The sequence below is a fragment of the Lonchura striata genome, chromosome 17 (genome assembly GCF_046129695.1).
Source record: "Lonchura striata isolate bLonStr1 chromosome 17, bLonStr1.mat, whole genome shotgun sequence".
Classification (NCBI taxonomy): Eukaryota; Metazoa; Chordata; class Aves; order Passeriformes; family Estrildidae; genus Lonchura; species Lonchura striata.
Genome location: NC_134619.1, coordinates 9,360,735 through 9,380,488, shown reverse-complemented (window position 1 = coordinate 9,380,488; position 19,754 = coordinate 9,360,735). Strand labels below are relative to the sequence as shown.

The 19,754-nt window shown below is 56.0% G+C and overlaps 1 protein-coding gene across 1 annotated transcript; it reads left to right on the top strand.

Annotated features, from left to right (window-relative positions):
* The first annotated feature begins 714 nt into the window (after positions 1–714).
* Positions 715–6,783, top strand: MATN4 (matrilin 4). The gene is made up of 10 exons (XM_031506530.2): positions 715–787; positions 1,719–2,288; positions 2,621–2,743; positions 3,209–3,331; positions 3,432–3,554; positions 3,690–3,812; positions 4,271–4,684; positions 5,028–5,180; positions 6,028–6,132; positions 6,301–6,783. The coding sequence occupies exons 1-10, from the start codon at positions 715–717 to the stop codon at positions 6,357–6,359; spliced, it is 1,866 nt and encodes a 621-aa protein (XP_031362390.1). The 3' UTR covers positions 6,360–6,783.
* Positions 6,784–19,754: the final 12,971 nt, after the last annotated feature.

Here is a 19,754-nt window from a genome sequence, read left to right as displayed (position 1 = left end):
AGTGTTGGTGGGGACCCCAGGGTGATGTGGAGAGCAGCAGGCTGGCAGTGCTTCACCAGCACCTGCCCAGGGGGAGAGGTGTGAGCCCACCTGCACAGGCACCCTTACACCTCCTGCCTGCAGAGGCTTCTGCTCTCCCCAGGGAGTTTGGAAACAAGACAGAGGATGGAACTTCTTGGAAAAAACGATCTTTGCCAGTGACTTTTGAGAGACTTCTGAGCAGGTGTTGTCTGTGCTGGTGTTTCATCTGGGGGCTTCTCTTCCTGTGCAGGAGTATCAGGAGGGCTGGAGCTCTGCATCCCTGCGTGCAGCTTTGCCACTCCACTGGCTGCAGAGAACAGCCACACAGTCAGGGGAAAAGCATTTGGCTGAACATCCCATCTGCCTGGTTTGCAAGTGAAAATAAGGCTTGTCTAATGGCCAGTTCCACCCAGAGCAGAAAATCAGACCCTTTGGCAGAGTGTTGCTACTGTAATGAAATTGAGCTGTGCTGAGACTGCCAGTCCTTGGAACAGGAAAGATTCCATGTGGGTTCAGAGAAGTTTGGGGATGGATCTGTCAAAACTGCTGCTGTTTAAGGTTTTTGGCACTGCCTGGGGGGACACCCACCACAGGAGAGTGTTGCCCTGTGTCTGAGCTCACCCTCAGCACTGATTGCACCTTGTCTTCTCCCTGCAGCACATCCTTCCAACTGTGTGCTCTCCCAGAGCCATCATGAAGCTCCTGCCTGTTGCCTCTCTCCTCCTGCTTCTCCTGACAACACTGGAAGCCAGACCAAAACCTGCAGGTGAGCCCTGGCTGGTGGGAGTGCACGGAGGGGAGAGAAGTGAGGCCATAGGGCAGTGGAGCCCTCAGAGGACAGTTTGCTATGTGATGTGGGGGGACATGAGGCCTCTTTTCTGGGAGCATCCCCAGGAGGATGGAGGATCCCCCCTGTAGTGGGACACAAACTTCCTGGCCCCAGCATGGTGGCTCTGGTGCTGCTTGCTCTGGGCACCTCCTCAGCTGTGACACAGCCCTGCCCAGGGCTTGTCACCCTCCAGGCCATGGGCTGTGACCTTGGCAGGAGGCACAGCTGTAAGGGAAAGCCTCCTCCTTGCTTGGTTCTCCAGGTGCAGGGGACAAAGGAAACCGAAGGGTACCAGCCTCTCCCTGCCCAGGACAGAGAGATCTAAATCAATTTTAGTTTAAAAACTAAAAGAAGAAACCAAATGGATAAAGGAGCTGATATGTTTCAGAGACCTTCAGAGCAACAGAGATTGACATTATTCCAAAGGGTCTCAAAGTGTTTCCTTATGATTAGGGCCCAATTCTCCCAGGCTTGGGTGCACACAAGCCAAGCAAAATCAGTTAATTGGCATTTCACTTGATGAACACTCTTCCAGTAGCATCCTTAGGCTCGAGAGAAGCTCTTTGGCTCACTCTCCACCAAGTGCGTGCCCTTAGCTTTGCTTTTTACTGTGTCATTTTCTGCCCTTAAAAAAACCACAACCACAACAAGGCACAGCTGGGGGATGTCTTCCCAGCCTGTTCACCCTGCTTCTGCTCTGCCACAACCTTCTGTGCATTCACTGGGCAGTGGACAGGTGCTGGTCTGTGGGGGCTGCCCGAACCTGCTCTCTCCATCCCTCATGAGCAGCCCCCAGCCAGCGGGCAGAGATCTCCCTGCTCCCTGCAGACAGCCACAGGACTGAGCCTCCTCTTTGCCTTCTCCTTAGCGCTGAAGTGCAGGACGGGTCCCCTGGACATCGTGTTTGTGATCGACAGCTCGCGCAGCGTGCGCCCCTTCGAGTTCGAGACCATGCGGCGGTTCATGATGGACATCATCGGCAACCTGGACGTGGGCCCCAACGCCACACGGGTGGGGGTGATCCAGTACTCCAGCCAGGTGCAGAACATCTTCTCCCTCAAGACCTTCTTCACGCGGGCAGACATGGAGAGGGCCATCAACAGCATCATCCCGCTGGCCCAGGGCACCATGACGGGGCTGGCCATCCAGTACGCTATGAACGTGGCCTTCACCACGCAGGAGGGCGCGCGCCCTCTGCACAAGAGGATCCCCCGCATCGCCATCATCGTGACGGACGGGCGGCCCCAGGACCGCGTCACCGAGGTGGCCACCCAGGCCCGGAACGCTGGCATCGAGATCTACGCCGTGGGAATCCAGCGGGCAGACATGAACTCTCTGCGGGCCATGGCCTCCCCGCCGCTGGAGGAGCACGTCTTCCTGGTGGAGTCCTTTGAGCTCATCCAGCAGTTTGCCAAGCAGTTCCAGGACAAGCTTTGCGGTGGGTGAGAGCTGCTGCTGCTGAGTGGCAAGGGGGCCCTGGTGTCTGCTCCTCACCCAGGCCAGAAGGTGACCCTCAGAGGGGTATTTGGGGTGGCTGCCCCTGCCAGAGGCAGGGTGGATGTGGAAACGACTTTCCCAGGACAGGGCACTACATGGTCTCTGTGTCTGTGTGCTGGAAATCAGTGGGTGAGCACTGGGGCTGTCAGGGCTGGGGCTGTGTGGGTCTGTGTCACACTGGCTTCTGCAGCAGGGACAGGGCATATGCCAGAGCCAGGGTGCCCATGTGCCTGGCGTGCCTGTGAGCACTCTGATGCCCGTTCTGTCTTGCAGGGGTGGACATGTGCGTGGAGCGGGAGCACGGCTGCCAGCACAGCTGCATCAGCACCCCTGGCTCCTTCTACTGCGAGTGCAACCCAGGCTACAGGCTCAATGTGGATGGAAAGACCTGTTCCCGTAAAAATCCTTTTTATTTTCTGAACTTTCATAGGGAGCTTGTAGTTATGGGTTCTATGGAGGGAATCTGGAACACAGCAGAGGACTCAGGGAGGCCAGCAGCAGCCTGGGTGCTCTGTTCACTGGGCCCACTGCCTCCTGGCTCTGTAATGTCTGCAGACATTCAGCATTGCTAAATCCTGGCCACCTTTCTGTGATGGGACACTCGTGACTTATGTGGGGACAACCAGCTGCCTGTCAGCTGAGGGGGCCCGGGCAGTGAGTACCAGAGGATTCACACCCCAGCAACAAAGTGCACAGTGCTTTTCCCTGGATTTTAGTGCAAAGCCGTGCTAGTTGGTCTGACCACCACACCAGCACGTTTCCTTCTTGTTTCACGGTGCTGGGAGCTGCTTTGAAGCAGCAGTCCTGCCCTGCTGCAGGGAGGCAGGGACAGGAGGGTGATGGTGTCCCGTTTCCCCGCAGCCATCGATGCGTGTGCGGACGGGAGCCACGGCTGCCAGCACCACTGTGTCAGCGTGCGGGGCTCGTACTCCTGCCGCTGCCGGCCCGGCTACTACCTCAGCCACAACAAGAGGAGCTGCACGAGTAAGTGACTGTCTCCCTCCCTGTCCCTTCTTCATTTGCTTCCCGATCTATCTCTCTTCTTGTCTTTTCCTTTCTGCCATCGCTCTCCTTGTCCCCCCAGTGATTGACTACTGCAGCTTTGGGAACCACAGCTGCCAGCACGAGTGTGTGAGCATCCCCAACGGGCACTACTGCCGCTGCCGCAGCGGCTTCACGCTCCAGCCCGACAGCAAGTCCTGCAGGGGTAGGTCCCTGCGTGCTGCACGGCACAGGCTGTGTCTTTAGCATGTGCCTTTATGTCCTGCCCAGCCGCCAGGGAAGGGCTGTTCCCAGACCACCCTGAATGGGAATAACCCCATGCCCTCGGCTTGTCTTGCAGCCACCGACCTCTGCAACGGGGTGGATCACGGCTGTGAGTTCAAGTGTGTGAGCACGGAGGGCTCCTACCACTGCGTGTGCCCTGAGGGCCAGCAGCTCCAGGCTGATGGCAAGACATGCAGCAGTGAGTACTGGGACACAGCCCTTGATATTCTCCTTATGTGGATTCTGTACTCCTGGAGAGAGCTCCCCTGAAACTGGACTGGGGGGCTCTGTCCCCACTTGGGACTCTAAGCTAGGCTGGAAGAGGGTGGAGAGCTGTCTTTGGTTGGGGAAACACCCTGGCTGTTGTGGGGATGGATGCTTGGGTCCTCAGAGACATGGCCCAGAAGATGCAACAGCTTTAAGGAAAGGTTTGGGAAGAGAGAAACCTAGGAAAGACTTTCACGGGGTGTTGGGGTGTCAGTGGAGGTTTTTGGGATGAGTCCCTTGGGCACAGTCTGCTGTCCTTCCTGGCTGCAGTTCCAGGGTGATCCCACAGTGTCCTGAGGCCCCAAAGCTCAGCCCCAGCCCCAGACTCCTTCACTCTGACAGTGGCCATGGCCAAGCTGCTCCTCTGTCACCTTCCCCCTGTGCCTGCAGAGTGTGGAGCTGGGCACGTCGACCTTGTGATGGTGATCGATGGTTCCAAGAGCGTGCGGCCTCAGAACTTTGAGCTGGTGAAGCAGTTTGTGAACCGTATCGTGGACCTGCTGGAGGTGTCCCCCCACGGCACGCGGGTGGGGCTGGTGCAGTACTCCAGCCGCGTGCGCACCGAGTTCCCCCTCAACAAGTACCACAGCGCGGATGAGATCAAGAAGGCAGTGATGGACGTGGAGTACATGGAGAAAGGCACCATGACAGGCCTGGCCCTCAAGCACATGGTGGAGCACAGCTTCTCTGAACTGGAAGGTGCCAGGCCTCTCTCCTACAACATCCCCAGAATCGGGCTGGTCTTCACGGATGGACGCTCCCAGGATGACATCTCCGAATGGGCCAGGAGAGCAAAGGAATCAGGTACAGGGGGGTTGGGAACCCCAGATTGCACTGTTTTGGGCATCCCAGGATGGTTCCTTGGTGTGTCTGTCTCAGGGAAAAGCTGCAGCATCCAGCCTTGGGGAGCTGCATCCCACAGCAGGCATGCTCTGTTGGGGCCACAGGGTGCTCTGAGCAGCATCCTTCATGCAGCAGCCTCCACCACCACAGTGCTGCCACACTCCTGCCTGTCCTTCCCAAATTCCTGCTGTATATTTGGGAAGCCCAGAGAAAATCCTGCATCCTTGCCTTTGCTCCCTCTGGGCTCGGGGTGCTTGCTGCAGGGCGGCCAGCGCAGTGCTCAGGATCTGTCCTTGCCACGCAGGAATTGTCATGTTTGCCGTGGGCGTCGGAAAAGCTGTGGAAGAAGAGCTGAGAGCGATCGCCTCTGAGCCAGTGGAGCAGCACTTCTCCTATTCAGCAGATTTCACCACCATGACCCACCTTGTGGAGAACTTCTCCCTGAACATCTGCCCAGGTGGGTGCTCCTGGCCACACCAGGAGACTTGATCACAAGCCAGGGAAGGCCCTTCTGTCCCCAGAGCCAGCGGGGTGGCTTGTGACTCTGTCCCCTGTGTCAAGTACGCCAAGGCTGAGTGGGGCTGGTGTGAGCTAAATTGTCACAGGATCTCTTCAGTGTGTTGTGGGTGTACATGTGGGTCTCTGGGAGGGATTTGGAAGAGGAGAAGGTGAAGCTGAGGAAATTAATAAAAAACCTTAATTAATTAATTAAATTTTTAAAATTTAAAAATTAATTAAATTAATTAATTACTAATTAATTAATCAATTAAAAGAGGGGATAATACAAAAGTATTAATGTAATCAACCCCCCGTGTACCATTGCCTGGGCAGAATTTGGGAGTAGCAGCCTGCCTAGCAGGATGATGTGAAGGTAGCCTGTGCACCTTGTTCAGACCTGTGCACCTTGTTCACACCAGTGCTTCTGCTGCCGCTGGGTTACTGTGAGGGTCTCCCTGCCCAGGGACAGGCTGGGGCTCCCCAGTGCTCTTGAGATCCCCCCAGGGCTGCAGATATGGAGCCAATGTGCCCCCAGCCACCCCAGCTTGAAGGCAGAGCGGAGCTCAGCGCTGGCTGTCCGTGGCACGCTGTGACCACACGTGTGGCAGCTGTGTGGGACGCCTGGCAGAGAGCTTGCTGGACCAGCAGGGCAGCCTGACAGAAAGCAGAGAGGCTGAAAGAAGGGGGAAAAATGGTGGGGAGAGCCCTGAGCCCCGGTGGGTGGCTGCAGGGACTCTGTCTGGGAGCAAGGGAGAGCAGGCACCGTGGGGCCATGGTCTGACTGAGCCAAACCCCCCCTGTCACAGAGGAGGGCAAAGGGGAGACGGAGATCCGCAGCCCGTGCGAGTGCGAGGCGCTGGTGCAGTTCCAGACCAACACCGTGGCCATCCTGCAGAGCCTGACTGAGAAAAATATCCTTTGGGGTGATTCCTGGGCTTGTCAGGGTGCTGAGGGCTGAGTACACATGGGGGAGGGAGGGATAGGTAAATGGGAGCGGGGGAATTTTAGGCTCTTTTAAGGGGATGAAGCCCTTTGCCCAGCAGAATGTGTGGCTCACGCTGTTTCCTTAGCATGTTCACTTGCTCAGATGACAGCCAGACTTGAAGACTTGGAAAAGCAGATTGCCAACAAGAAGTGATCCTGGCAGAGGGCTGCAGTGCTCGGCGGGGCACGGGGATGGATGTACAATAGCTACATGACATTGTTATTGCTAGGTTATCGTAAAGCATCAGTGTTTGTTCTTGTATTGCAAAATCCCCAGAGGTCTGTACTTAAAAAACCAAAAAATCCTAAAAACACACAAAAGGAACTTGAACAAAGCCACTGCTGCAAAGCCGAGGCATTCAGTTGTTGTTCCTTGGCAGGTCTGGAATGAGGGGGAGCAACTATGTGGGCAGGCTGGTCATGGGACAGGTATGACACCTGGTGTCCCCCAGAGTGACTGGGATGGCACAGTCCCCTTGGGCCCTGGCAGACTGCTTTGCAAGAGGAAAAAACCTACAGTGATGTCACCCTGAGAGCTTCTGTTTCTCTGCTGCCAAGTGGTGGGGCAAGGGCAGCTGGGTGGTGCAGGCAGCACAGGGGACGCCTGATGCCCAGCTGGATCCCAGCGTGGTGCCCAGGTGGGCTCCCATGGAAAGATGGGCGTCAGGAATTCTTAGATCCCTTTGCCCTGGTTTGGCAGAATAGTTTGGAAATTGGTATTAATCTTGTTTGGTTTTATAATCACATAGCAAAATGGTAATTATTCTTTCTATTACTATCTATGTGTGTGTGTGTGTGTGTGTATATATATATATATATCTATATATTTAATTTTCAGAGCAGGGTAGTGCTGTTTTAAACTCTTGTTTTATATAAAGGGATGTCTATCCTGACAATAAACACCCTGAAGATTTCTATGACATGTTCCTCTCCTTTCAGCTGGGCTGCAGGGTGACAGATGTACCTCTGTGTCAGAAGTGAAGTCTCTGGCTTTTGCATCAGCTCCTGTCCCCAGGATCCAGAAATCCTCTGGAGAAATCTTTGTTCTGCAGCACCCCAGGGTGCTGCTGCAGGCCTGGCCTCAGCTGGAGGGAGCCAGCGTGGCACAGACCCTGTGTCCCATGGGCAGAGCTTGCTTTAGAACCTCTGCTTGTAGGAGCACAGGGAGCTGAGAGCTGAGTGGGGTGTGGACCCACAGCCTGGCCAAGGTGCCCACTGAGCTGCTCTGGGGTGGTGCTGAGGGAGAGGGACACCTTGGATCTGCTCCTGATGGATCCCTGCAGACTTGACAAAGAAACACCTCTGACAGCAGGACTCTGCTCAGGGCAGTCTACATTATCTCAGTTTTATCCCTCTGCACAAGAGTGCATTTAGTTCCTTTCAGGGGATAACACAAAATTCCCCTCTGCTCCCCATGAAGCTGCAGACCCCCAGAACCCATCCCTGCTTCCATCTCTGGGGTCCTGAGCACAGGAAGGACCTGGAGCTCTTGGAGTGAGTGCAGAGGAGGCCATGGGGATGCTGCAGGGGCTGGAGCCCCTCTGCTGTGAGGAAAGGCTGAAGGAGTTGGGGATGCTCAGCCTGGAGAAGAAAGGGTCATGGAGGAGCCTCACTGCAACCATGAAGGGCTTGAAGGGTCCCATAGGGAAGACGGGGACAGTGTTCAACAGGGTCTGTGGTGGAAGAAGGGGGGATGGCTTTCAGCTGCAGGAGGTTGATTTGGGTTGAAATGAAGCTGTTTTTTTATACTGAGGGGGTGAGGCACAGGTCCAGGCTGTCCACAGAAGCTGTGGAAGACCCATCCCTGGGAACATCCAAGGCCAGGGGGACAGGTCTCTGGTCTGGTGGAAGGTAGCTCAGGTTTGATCTTCAGGGTCCATTCCAAGGGCAAACAAAACAGGGTGGTGTCCTGGACCTAACAGTAGAGCAAGGAAGTGCTCTTCTGAACCACAGGAAATGCTTCACTGAATTCACGTAAAAGCACCGGGACAGCTCCTAGCAGCAATCCAGCTCACCCTGATCCTTCTTTGAGAGTACCACACAGTCCCTGACATTGTCATCAGTCCTGAGTGGTTTCTTCTGCCTGGATCTTGCCATCCATCCCTGCAGGATGCCCACTTTTGTCCCAATGAAGGTACAGTGCCATTCCATGGAGGTGGAAACCTCCAAACTGCCTGGGTGGGCTGGAGCTCTGTGGGGTTAGTGTGGGACAGGGACCCCACTGTGAGGTTTTTCTCCCTGTGCAGGCTGTCACAGACACTGAGGAGGAGATGGAAATCGATGTGAAGTTTGATAGGGAAGAGAAGATGGGGAAGGTTGATAGGGAAGAGAGTATGGCCATATATGGTGAAGAGAATGGAGATGAAGAAATGGAGGTGGATGTGGAAGAGGAGATGGAGGTGGATGTGGAGGATTATGTTGAAGACATGGAAGTGGATGAAAAAGGTGAGGAGGAGGAGGAGGAGGAGGACATGGTCTTGGGATGAAGACCAAGCCCAGCAGCAGGACAGGCAGGTGCTGCCGTGCCCTGCCCAGAGGCAGGGTGGGTCCCCTGCTGCCAGGCTGGGGCTGGGCTGGGTGGCCCCGCTCAGGGACACGGTGCCTGGGGGCCCCTGGGTTCTGGTGGCACAAGCACCACCCCAGCCTGCCCTGCGCTCACTTTGGGCCATGCTTTGGGTGCCACTGCCTGGGGCCCTGCCCTCAGCCCCTGCCAGGCTCAGTGCTGGCAGCAGAGTCCAGCTCTGCCTGGGTCCCAGGCAGGCTCAGAGTGCTGGCAGCAGAGTCCAGCTCCCTTGTGCAGGCAGTGGCTCATTTCTGCCAGAATTCCAGCTCCCTTGCACCCCAGGCAGGCTCCGTTCTGGTAGTAGTCTATCTCTGCCTGTGTCCTGCTCCTGATGGATCCCTGCAGACCTGACAAAGAAACACCTCTGACAGCAGGACTCTGCTCAGGGCAGTCTACATTATCTCAGTTTTATCCCTCTGCACAAGAGTGCATTTAGTTCCTTTCAGGGGATAACACAAAATTCCCCTCTGCTCCCCATGAAGCTGCAGACCCCCAGAACCCATCCCTGCCTCCAGCTCTGGGGTCCTGAGCACAGGAAGGACCTGGAGCTCTTGGAGTGAGTGCAGAGGAGGCCATGGGGGTGCTGCAGGGGCTGGAGCCCCTCTGCTGTGAGGAAAGGCTGAAGGAGTTGGGGATGCTCAGCCTGGAGAAGAAAGGGTCATGGAGGGGCCTCACTGCAACCATGAAGGGCTTGAAGGGTCCCATAGGGAAGACGGGGACAGTGTTCAACAGGGTCTGTGGTGGAAGAAGGGGGGATGGCTTTCAGCTGCAGGAGGTTGATTTGGGTTGAAATGAAGCTGTTTTTTTATACTGAGGGGGTGAGGCACAGGTCCAGGCTGTCCACAGAAGCTGTGGAAGACCCATCCCTGGGAACATCCAAGGCCAGGGGGACAGGTCTCTGGTCTGGTGGGAGGTAGCTCAGGTTTGATCTTCAGGGTCCATTCCAAGGGCAAACTAAACAGGATGGTGTCTTGGATCTCACACAGCAGAGCACGCGTTGCCACAGGAAATGCTTAACTGGAGCTTACATATAAGGACTGGTATAGGTCCTAGCAGCAATCCAGCTCACCCTGCATTCTTCTTTGAGACTACTTCTATCACCAACTCCCTGACATTGTCATCAGCCCTGAGTGGTTTCTTCTGCCTGGATCTTGCCATCCATCCCTGCAGGATGCCCACTTTTGTCCAAATGAAGGTACAGTGCCATTCCATGGAGGTGGAAACCTCCAAACTGCCTGGGTGGGCTGGAGCTCTGTGGGGTTGGTGTGGGACAGGGACCCCACTGTGAGGTTTTTCTCCCTGTGCAGGCTGTCACAGACACTGAGGAGGAGATGGAAATCGATGTGAAGATTGACAGAGAAGAGAAGATGGGGAAGGTTGATAGAGAAGAGAGTATGGCTATAGATGTTGAAGAGAATGGAGATGAAGAAATGGAGGTGGATGTGGAAGAGGAGATGGAGGAAGAGATGGAGATGGATGTGGAGGATTATGTTGAAGACATGGAAGTGGATGAAAAAGGTGAGGAGGAAGAGGAGGACATGGTCTTGGGGTGAAGACCAAGCCCAGCAGCAGGACAGGCAGGTGCTGCCGTGCCCTGCCCAGAGGCAGGGTGGGTCCCCTGCTGCCAGGCTGGGGCTGGGCTGGGTGGCCCCGCTCAGGGACACGGTGCCTGGGGGCCCCTGGGTTCTGGTGGCACAAGCACCACCCCAGCCTGCCCTGCGCTCACTTTGGGCCATGCTTTGGGTGCCACTGCCTGGGGCCCTGCCCTCAGCCCCTGCCAGGCTCAGTGCTGGCAGCAGAGTCCAGCTCTGCCTGGGTCCCAGGCAGGCTCGGTGGTGGCAGCAGAGTCCAGCTCTGCCTGTGTCCCAGGCAGGCTCGGTGCTGGCAGCAGAGTCCAGCTCTGCCTGGGTCCCAGGCAGGCTCAGTGCTGGCAGCAGAGTCCAGCTCCCTTGTGCAGGCAGTGGCTCATTTCTGCCAGAATTCCAGCTCCCTTGCACCCCAGGCAGGCTCCGTTCTGGTAGTAGTCTATCTCTGCCTGTGTCCTGCTCCTGATGGATCCCTGCAGACTTGACAAAGAAACACCTCTGACAGCAGGACTCTGCTCAGGGCAGTCTACATTATCTCAGTTTTATCCCTCTGCACAAGAGTGCATTTAGTTCCTTTCAGGGGATAACACAAAATTCCCCTCTGCTCCCCATGAAGCTGCAGACCCCCAGAACCCATCCCTGCCTCCAGCTCTGGGGTCCTGAGCACAGGAAGGACCTGGAGCTCTTGGAGTGAGTGCAGAGGAGGCCATGGGGGTGCTGCAGGGGCTGGAGCCCCTCTGCTGTGAGGAAAGGCTGAAGGAGTTGGGGATGCTCAGCCTGGAGAAGAAAGGGTCATGGAGGGGCCTCACTGCAACCATGAAGGGCTTGAAGGGTCCCATAGGGAAGACGGGGACAGTGTTCAACAGGGTCTGTGGTGGAAGAAGGGGGGATGGCTTTCAGCTGCAGGAGGTTGATTTGGGTTGAAATGAAGCTGTTTTTTTATACTGAGGGGGTGAGGCACAGGTCCAGGCTGTCCACAGAAGCTGTGGAAGACCCATCCCTGGGAACATCCAAGGCCAGGGGGACAGGTCTCTGGTCTGGTGGGAGGTAGCTCAGGTTTGATCTTCAGGGTCCATTCCAAGGGCAAACTAAACAGGATGGTGTCTTGGATCTCACACAGCAGAGCACGTGTTGCCACAGGAAATGCTTAACTGGAGCTTACATATAAGGACTGGTATAGGTCCTAGCAGCAATCCAGCTCACCCTGCATTCTTCTTTGAGACTACTTCTATCACCAACTCCCTGACATTGTCATCAGTCCTGAGTGGTTTCTTCTGCCTGGATCTTGCCATCCATCCCTGCAGGATGCCCACTTTTGTCCAAATGAAGGTACAGTGCCATTCCATGGAGGTGGAAACCTCCAAACTGCCTGGGTGGGCTGGAGCTCTGTGGGGTTGGTGTGGGACAGGGACCCCACTGTGAGGTTTTTCTCCCTGTGCAGGCTGTCACAGACACTGAGGAGCAGATGGAAATCGATGTGAAGATTGACAGAGAAGAGAAGATGGGGAAGGTTGATAGAGAAGAGAGTATGGCTATAGATGTTGAAGAGAATGGAGATGAAGAAATGGAGGTGGATGTGGAAGAGGAGATGGAGGAAGAGATGGAGATGGATGTGGAGGATTATGTTGAAGACATGGAAGTGGATGAAAAAGGTGAGGAGGAAGAGGAGGCCATGGTCTTGGGGTGAAGACCAAGCCCAGCAGCAGGACAGGCAGGTGCTGCCGTGCCCTGCCCAGAGGCAGGGTGGGTCCCCTGCTGCCAGGCTGGGGCTGGGCTGGGTGGCCCCGCTCAGGGACACGGTGCCTGGGGGGCCCTGGGTTCTGGTGGCACAAGCACCACCCCAGCCTGCCCTGCGCTCACTTTGGGCCATGCTTTGGGTGCCACTGCCTGGGGCCCTGCCCTCAGCCCCTGCCAGGCTCAGTGCTGGCAGCAGAGTCCAGCTCTGCCTGGGTCCCAGGCAGGCTCGGTGGTGGCAGCAGAGTCCAGCTCTGCCTGTGTCCCAGGCAGGCTCGGTGCTGGCAGCAGAGTCCAGCTCTGCCTGGGTCCCAGGCAGGCTCAGAGTGCTGGCAGCAGAGTCCAGCTCCCTTGTGCAGGCAGTGGCTCATTTCTGCCAGAATTCCAGCTCCCTTGCACCCCAGGCAGGCTCCGTTCTGGTAGTAGTCTATCTCTGCCTGTGTCCTGCTCCTGATGGATCCCTGCAGACTTGACAAAGAAACACCTCTGACAGCAGGACTCTGCTCAGGGCAGTCTACATTATCTCAGTTTTATCCCTCTGCACAAGAGTGCATTTAGTTCCTTTCAGGGGATAACACAAAATTCCCCTCCGCTCCCCATGAAGCTGCAGACCCCCAGAACCCATCCCTGCCTCCAGCTCTGGGGTCCTGAGCACAGGAAGGACCTGGAGCTCTTGGAGTGAGTGCAGAGGAGGCCATGGGGGTGCTGCAGGGGCTGGAGCCCCTCTGCTGTGAGGAAAGGCTGAAGGAGTTGGGGATGCTCAGCCTGGAGAAGAAAGGGTCATGGAGGGGCCTCACTGCAACCATGAAGGGCTTGAAGGGTCCCATAGGGAAGACGGGGACAGTGTTCAACAGGGTCTGTGGTGGAAGAAGGGGGGATGGCTTTCAGCTGCAGGAGGTTGATTTGGGTTGAAATGAAGCTGTTTTTTTATACTGAGGGGGTGAGGCACAGGTCCAGGCTGTCCACAGAAGCTGTGGAAGACCCATCCCTGGGAACATCCAAGGCCAGGGGGACAGGTCTCTGGTCTGGTGGGAGGTAGCTCAGGTTTGATCTTCAGGGTCCATTCCAAGGGCAAACTAAACAGGATGGTGTCTTGGATCTCACACAGCAGAGCACGCGTTGCCACAGGAAATGCTTAACTGGAGCTTACATATAAGGACTGGTATAGGTCCTAGCAGCAATCCAGCTCACCCTGCATTCTTCTTTGAGACTACTTCTATCACCAACTCCCTGACATTGTCATCAGCCCTGAGTGGTTTCTTCTGCCTGGATCTTGCCATCCATCCCTGCAGGATGCCCACTTTTGTCCAAATGAAGGTACAGTGCCATTCCATGGAGGTGGAAACCTCCAAACTGCCTGGGTGGGCTGGAGCTCTGTGGGGTTGGTGTGGGACAGGGACCCCACTGTGAGGTTTTTCTCCCTGTGCAGGCTGTCACAGACACTGAGGAGGAGATGGAAATCGATGTGAAGATTGACAGAGAAGAGAAGATGGGGAAGGTTGATAGAGAAGAGAGTATGGCTATAGATGTTGAAGAGAATGGAGATGAAGAAATGGAGGTGGATGTGGAAGAGGAGATGGAGGAAGAGATGGAGATGGATGTGGAGGATTATGTTGAAGACATGGAAGTGGATGAAAAAGGTGAGGAGGAAGAGGAGGCCATGGTCTTGGGGTGAAGACCAAGCCCAGCAGCAGGACAGGCAGGTGCTGCCGTGCCCTGCCCAGAGGCAGGGTGGGTCCCCTGCTGCCAGGCTGGGGCTGGGCTGGGTGGCCCCGCTCAGGGACACGGTGCCTGGGGGCCCCTGGGTTCTGGTGGCACAAGCACCACCCCAGCCTGCCCTGCGCTCACTTTGGGCCATGCTTTGGGTGCCACTGCCTGGGGCCCTGCCCTCAGCCCCTGCCAGGCTCAGTGCTGGCAGCAGAGTCCAGCTCTGCCTGGGTCCCAGGCAGGCTCGGTGGTGGCAGCAGAGTCCAGCTCTGCCTGTGTCCCAGGCAGGCTCGGTGCTGGCAGCAGAGTCCAGCTCTGCCTGTGTCCCAGGCAGGCTCAGAGTGCTGGCAGCAGAGTCCAGCTCCCTTGTGCAGGCAGTGGCTCATTTCTGCCAGAATTCCAGCTCCCTTGCACCCCAGGCAGGCTCCGTTCTGGTAGTAGTCTATCTCTGCCTGTGTCCTGCTCCTGATGGATCCCTGCAGACCTGACAAAGAAACACCTCTGACAGCAGGACTCTGCTCAGGGCAGTCTACATTATCTCAGTTTTATCCCTCTGCACAAGAGTGCATTTAGTTCCTTTCAGGGGATAACACAAAATTCCCCTCCGCTCCCCATGAAGCTGCAGACCCCCAGAACCCATCCCTGCCTCCAGCTCTGGGGTCCTGAGCACAGGAAGGACCTGGAGCTCTTGGAGTGAGTGCAGAGGAGGCCATGGGGGTGCTGCAGGGGCTGGAGCCCCTCTGCTGTGAGGAAAGGCTGAAGGAGTTGGGGATGCTCAGCCTGGAGAAGAAAGGGTCATGGAGGGGCCTCACTGCAACCATGAAGGGCTTGAAGGGTCCCATAGGGAAGACGGGGACAGTGTTCAACAGGGTCTGTGGTGGAAGAAGGGGGGATGGCTTTCAGCTGCAGGAGGTTGATTTGGGTTGAAATGAAGCTGTTTTTTTATACTGAGGGGGTGAGGCACAGGTCCAGGCTGTCCACAGAAGCTGTGGAAGACCCATCCCTGGGAACATCCAAGGCCAGGGGGACAGGTCTCTGGTCTGGTGGGAGGTAGCTCAGGTTTGATCTTCAGGGTCCATTCCAAGGGCAAACTAAACAGGATGGTGTCTTGGATCTCACACAGCAGAGCACGCGTTGCCACAGGAAATGCTTAACTGGAGCTTACATATAAGGACTGGTATAGGTCCTAGCAGCAATCCAGCTCACCCTGCATTCTTCTTTGAGACTACTTCTATCACCAACTCCCTGACATTGTCATCAGTCCTGAGTGGTTTCTTCTGCCTGGATCTTGCCATCCATCCCTGCAGGATGCCCACTTTTGTCCAAATGAAGGTACAGTGCCATTCCATGGAGGTGGAAACCTCCAAACTGCCTGGGTGGGCTGGAGCTCTGTGGGGTTGGTGTGGGACAGGGACCCCACTGTGAGGTTTTTCTCCCTGTGCAGGCTGTCACAGACACTGAGGAGGAGATGGAAATCGATGTGAAGATTGACAGAGAAGAGAAGATGGGGAAGGTTGATAGAGAAGAGAGTATGGCTATAGATGTTGAAGAGAATGGAGATGAAGAAATGGAGGTGGATGTGGAAGAGGAGATGGAGGAAGAGATGGAGATGGATGTGGAGGATTATGTTGAAGACATGGAAGTGGATGAAAAAGGTGAGGAGGAAGAGGAGGCCATGGTCTTGGGGTGAAGACCAAGCCCAGCAGCAGGACAGGCAGGTGCTGCCGTGCCCTGCCCAGAGGCAGGGTGGGTCCCCTGCTGCCAGGCTGGGGCTGGGCTGGGTGGCCCCGCTCAGGGACACGGTGCCTGGGGGCCCCTGGGTTCTGGTGGCACAAGCACCACCCCAGCCTGCCCTGCGCTCACTTTGGGCCATGCTTTGGGTGCCACTGCCTGGGGCCCTGCCCTCAGCCCCTGCCAGGCTCAGTGCTGGCAGCAGAGTCCAGCTCTGCCTGGGTCCCAGGCAGGCTCGGTGGTGGCAGCAGAGTCCAGCTCTGCCTGTGTCCCAGGCAGGCTCAGAGTGCTGGCAGCAGAGTCCAGCTCCCTTGTGCAGGCAGTGGCTCATTTCTGCCAGAATTCCAGCTCCCTTGCACCCCAGGCAGGCTCCGTTCTGGTAGTAGTCTATCTCTGCCTGTGTCCTGCTCCTGATGGATCCCTGCAGACTTGACAAAGAAACACCTCTGACAGCAGGACTCTGCTCAGGGCAGTCTACATTATCTCAGTTTTATCCCTCTGCACAAGAGTGCATTTAGTTCCTTTCAGGGGATAACACAAAATTCCCCTCCGCTCCCCATGAAGCTGCAGACCCCCAGAACCCATCCCTGCCTCCAGCTCTGGGGTCCTGAGCACAGGAAGGACCTGGAGCTCTTGGAGTGAGTGCAGAGGAGGCCATGGGGGTGCTGCAGGGGCTGGAGCCCCTCTGCTGTGAGGAAAGGCTGAAGGAGTTGGGGATGCTCAGCCTGGAGAAGAAAGGGTCATGGAGGGGCCTCACTGCAACCATGAAGGGCTTGAAGGGTCCCATAGGGAAGACGGGGACAGTGTTCAACAGGGTCTGTGGTGGAAGAAGGGGGGATGGCTTTCAGCTGCAGGAGGTTGATTTGGGTTGAAATGAAGCTGTTTTTTTATACTGAGGGGGTGAGGCACAGGTCCAGGCTGTCCACAGAAGCTGTGGAAGACCCATCCCTGGGAACATCCAAGGCCAGGGGGACAGGTCTCTGGTCTGGTGGGAGGTAGCTCAGGTTTGATCTTCAGGGTCCATTCCAAGGGCAAACTAAACAGGATGGTGTCTTGGATCTCACACAGCAGAGCACGCGTTGCCACAGGAAATGCTTAACTGGAGCTTACATATAAGGACTGGTATAGGTCCTAGCAGCAATCCAGCTCACCCTGCATTCTTCTTTGAGACTACTTCTATCACCAACTCCCTGACATTGTCATCAGTCCTGAGTGGTTTCTTCTGCCTGGATCTTGCCATCCATCCCTGCAGGATGCCCACTTTTGTCCAAATGAAGGTACAGTGCCATTCCATGGAGGTGGAAACCTCCAAACTGCCTGGGTGGGCTGGAGCTCTGTGGGGTTGGTGTGGGACAGGGACCCCACTGTGAGGTTTTTCTCCCTGTGCAGGCTGTCACAGACACTGAGGAGGAGATGGAAATCGATGTGAAGATTGACAGAGAAGAGAAGATGGGGAAGGTTGATAGAGAAAAGAGTATGGCTATAGATGTTGAAGAGAATGGAGATGAAGAAATGGAGGTGGATGTGGAAGAGGAGATGGAGGAAGAGATGGAGATGGATGTGGAGGATTATGTTGAAGACATGGAAGTGGATGAAAAAGGTGAGGAGGAAGAGGAGGCCATGGTCTTGGGGTGAAGACCAAGCCCAGCAGCAGGACAGGCAGGTGCTGCCGTGCCCTGCCCAGAGGCAGGGTGGGTCCCCTGCTGCCAGGCTGGGGCTGGGCTGGGTGGCCCCGCTCAGGGACACGGTGCCTGGGGGGCCCTGGGTTCTGGTGGCACAAGCACCACCCCAGCCTGCCCTGCACTCACTTTGGGCCATGCTTTGGGTGCCACTGCCTGGGGCCCTGCCCTCAGCCCCTGCCAGGCTCAGTGCTGGCAGCAGAGTCCAGCTCTGCCTGGGTCCCAGGCAGGCTCGGTGGTGGCAGCAGAGTCCAGCTCTGCCTGTGTCCCAGGCAGGCTCGGTGCTGGCAGCAGAGTCCAGCTCTGCCTGGGTCCCAGGCAGGCTCAGTGCTGGCAGCAGAGTCCAGCTCCCTTGTGCAGGCAGTGGCTCATTTCTGCCAGAATTCCAGCTCCCTTGCACCCCAGGCAGGCTCCGTTCTGGTAGTAGTCTATCTCTGCCTGTGTCCTGCTCCTGATGGATCCCTGCAGACTTGACAAAGAAACACCTCTGACAGCAGGACTCTGCTCAGGGCAGTCTACATTATCTCAGTTTTATCCCTCTGCACAAGAGTGCATTTAGTTCCTTTCAGGGGATAACACAAAATTCCCCTCTGCTCCCCATGAAGCTGCAGACCCCCAGAACCCATCCCTGCTTCCATCTCTGGGGTCCTGAGCACAGGAAGGACCTGGAGCTCTTGGAGTGAGTGCAGAGGAGGCCATGGGGGTGCTGCAGGGGCTGGAGCCCCTCTGCTGTGAGGAAAGGCTGAAGGAGTTGGGGATGCTCAGCCTGGAGAAGAAAGGGTCATGGAGGGGCCTCACTGCAACCATGAAGGGCTTGAAGGGTCCCATAGGGAAGACGGGGACAGTGTTCAACAGGGTCTGTGGTGGAAGAAGGGGGGATGGCTTTCAGCTGCAGGAGGTTGATTTGGGTTGAAATGAAGCTGTTTTTTTATACTGAGGGGGTGAGGCACAGGTCCAGGCTGTCCACAGAAGCTGTGGAAGACCCATCCCTGGGAACATCCAAGGCCAGGGGGACAGGTCTCTGGTCTGGTGGGAGGTAGCTCAGGTTTGATCTTCAGGGTCCATTCCAAGGGCAAACTAAACAGGATGGTGTCTTGGATCTCACACAGCAGAGCACGCGTTGCCACAGGAAATGCTTAACTGGAGCTTACATATAAGGACTGGTATAGGTCCTAGCAGCAATCCAGCTCACCCTGCATTCTTCTTTGAGACTACTTCTATCACCAACTCCCTGACATTGTCATCAGTCCTGAGTGGTTTCTTCTGCCTGGATCTTGCCATCCATCCCTGCAGGATGCCCACTTTTGTCCAAATGAAGGTACAGTGCCATTCCATGGAGGTGGAAACCTCCAAACTGCCTGGGTGGGCTGGAGCTCTGTGGGGTTGGTGTGGGACAGGGACCCCACTGTGAGGTTTTTCTCCCTGTGCAGGCTGTCACAGACACTGAGGAGGAGATGGAAATCGATGTGAAGATTGACAGAGAAGAGAAGATGGGGAAGGTTGATAGAGAAGAGAGTATGGCTATAGATGTTGAAGAGAATGGAGATGAAGAAATGGAGGTGGATGTGGAAGAGGAGATGGAGGAAGAGATGGAGATGGATGTGGAGGATTATGTTGAAGACATGGAAGTGGATGAAAAAGGTGAGGAGGAAGAGGAGGCCATGGTCTTGGGGTGAAGACCAAGCCCAGCAGCAGGACAGGCAGGTGCTGCCGTGCCCTGCCCAGAGGCAGGGTGGGTCCCCTGCTGCCAGGCTGGGGCTGGGCTGGGTGGCCCCGCTCAGGGACACGGTGCCTGGGGGCCCTGGGTTCTGGTGGCACAAGCACCACCCCAGCCTGCCCTGCGCTCACTTTGGGCCATGCTTTGGGTGCCACTGCCTGGGGCCCTGCCCTCAGCCCCTGCCAGGCTCAGTGCTGGCAGCAGAGTCCAGCTCTGCCTGTGTCCCAGGCAGGCTCAGTGCTGGCAGCAGAGTCCAGCTCTGCCTGTGTCCCAGCCTGGGGGCACAGGGAACAGCCCTCTGTGCCTGACTGGAGTGACCGTGTCCCTTGCTTTTCTTCCAGGAGGTGCCGGGCAGGGATGCCATCCTTCTCCATATATGTAGAGTGTTCTTCAGTAGTCTTCTGTATATGTATTTTACAAAGTATTTTTGTCTCTTGCAAATATGTTTCATACCTGATTGTTATATCTGTTCTTATGTCAGTATGTTTTTCAGTTTGTGGTTTTTCTAAGGACTATTTGAATTGAAATACATGTCTGACATATGAAACTTATGGCTCTTCTGCATCACTAAAATTTCCAGCTACACACGTGCTCTATTTGGCTTGCTACTGAATTTATCGTTTCTCTAATTTGTGGTTTCCTCTTGCTCTAACTTGCTCTCTGGGCTGGAGGTGTCTGGCAGTGCTGGACTGGGGGTACCTGTGCACAGAGCAGGTCCCACTTAGAGGTCTGTACATACTTTGTGTTTGCAGAGGCTGCTCCCACACAGCCCTTTCCCGATCCTGTCTGGGAGCAGGGCCGAGCCTGCTGCAGAGCCCCATCAATGGCTCTT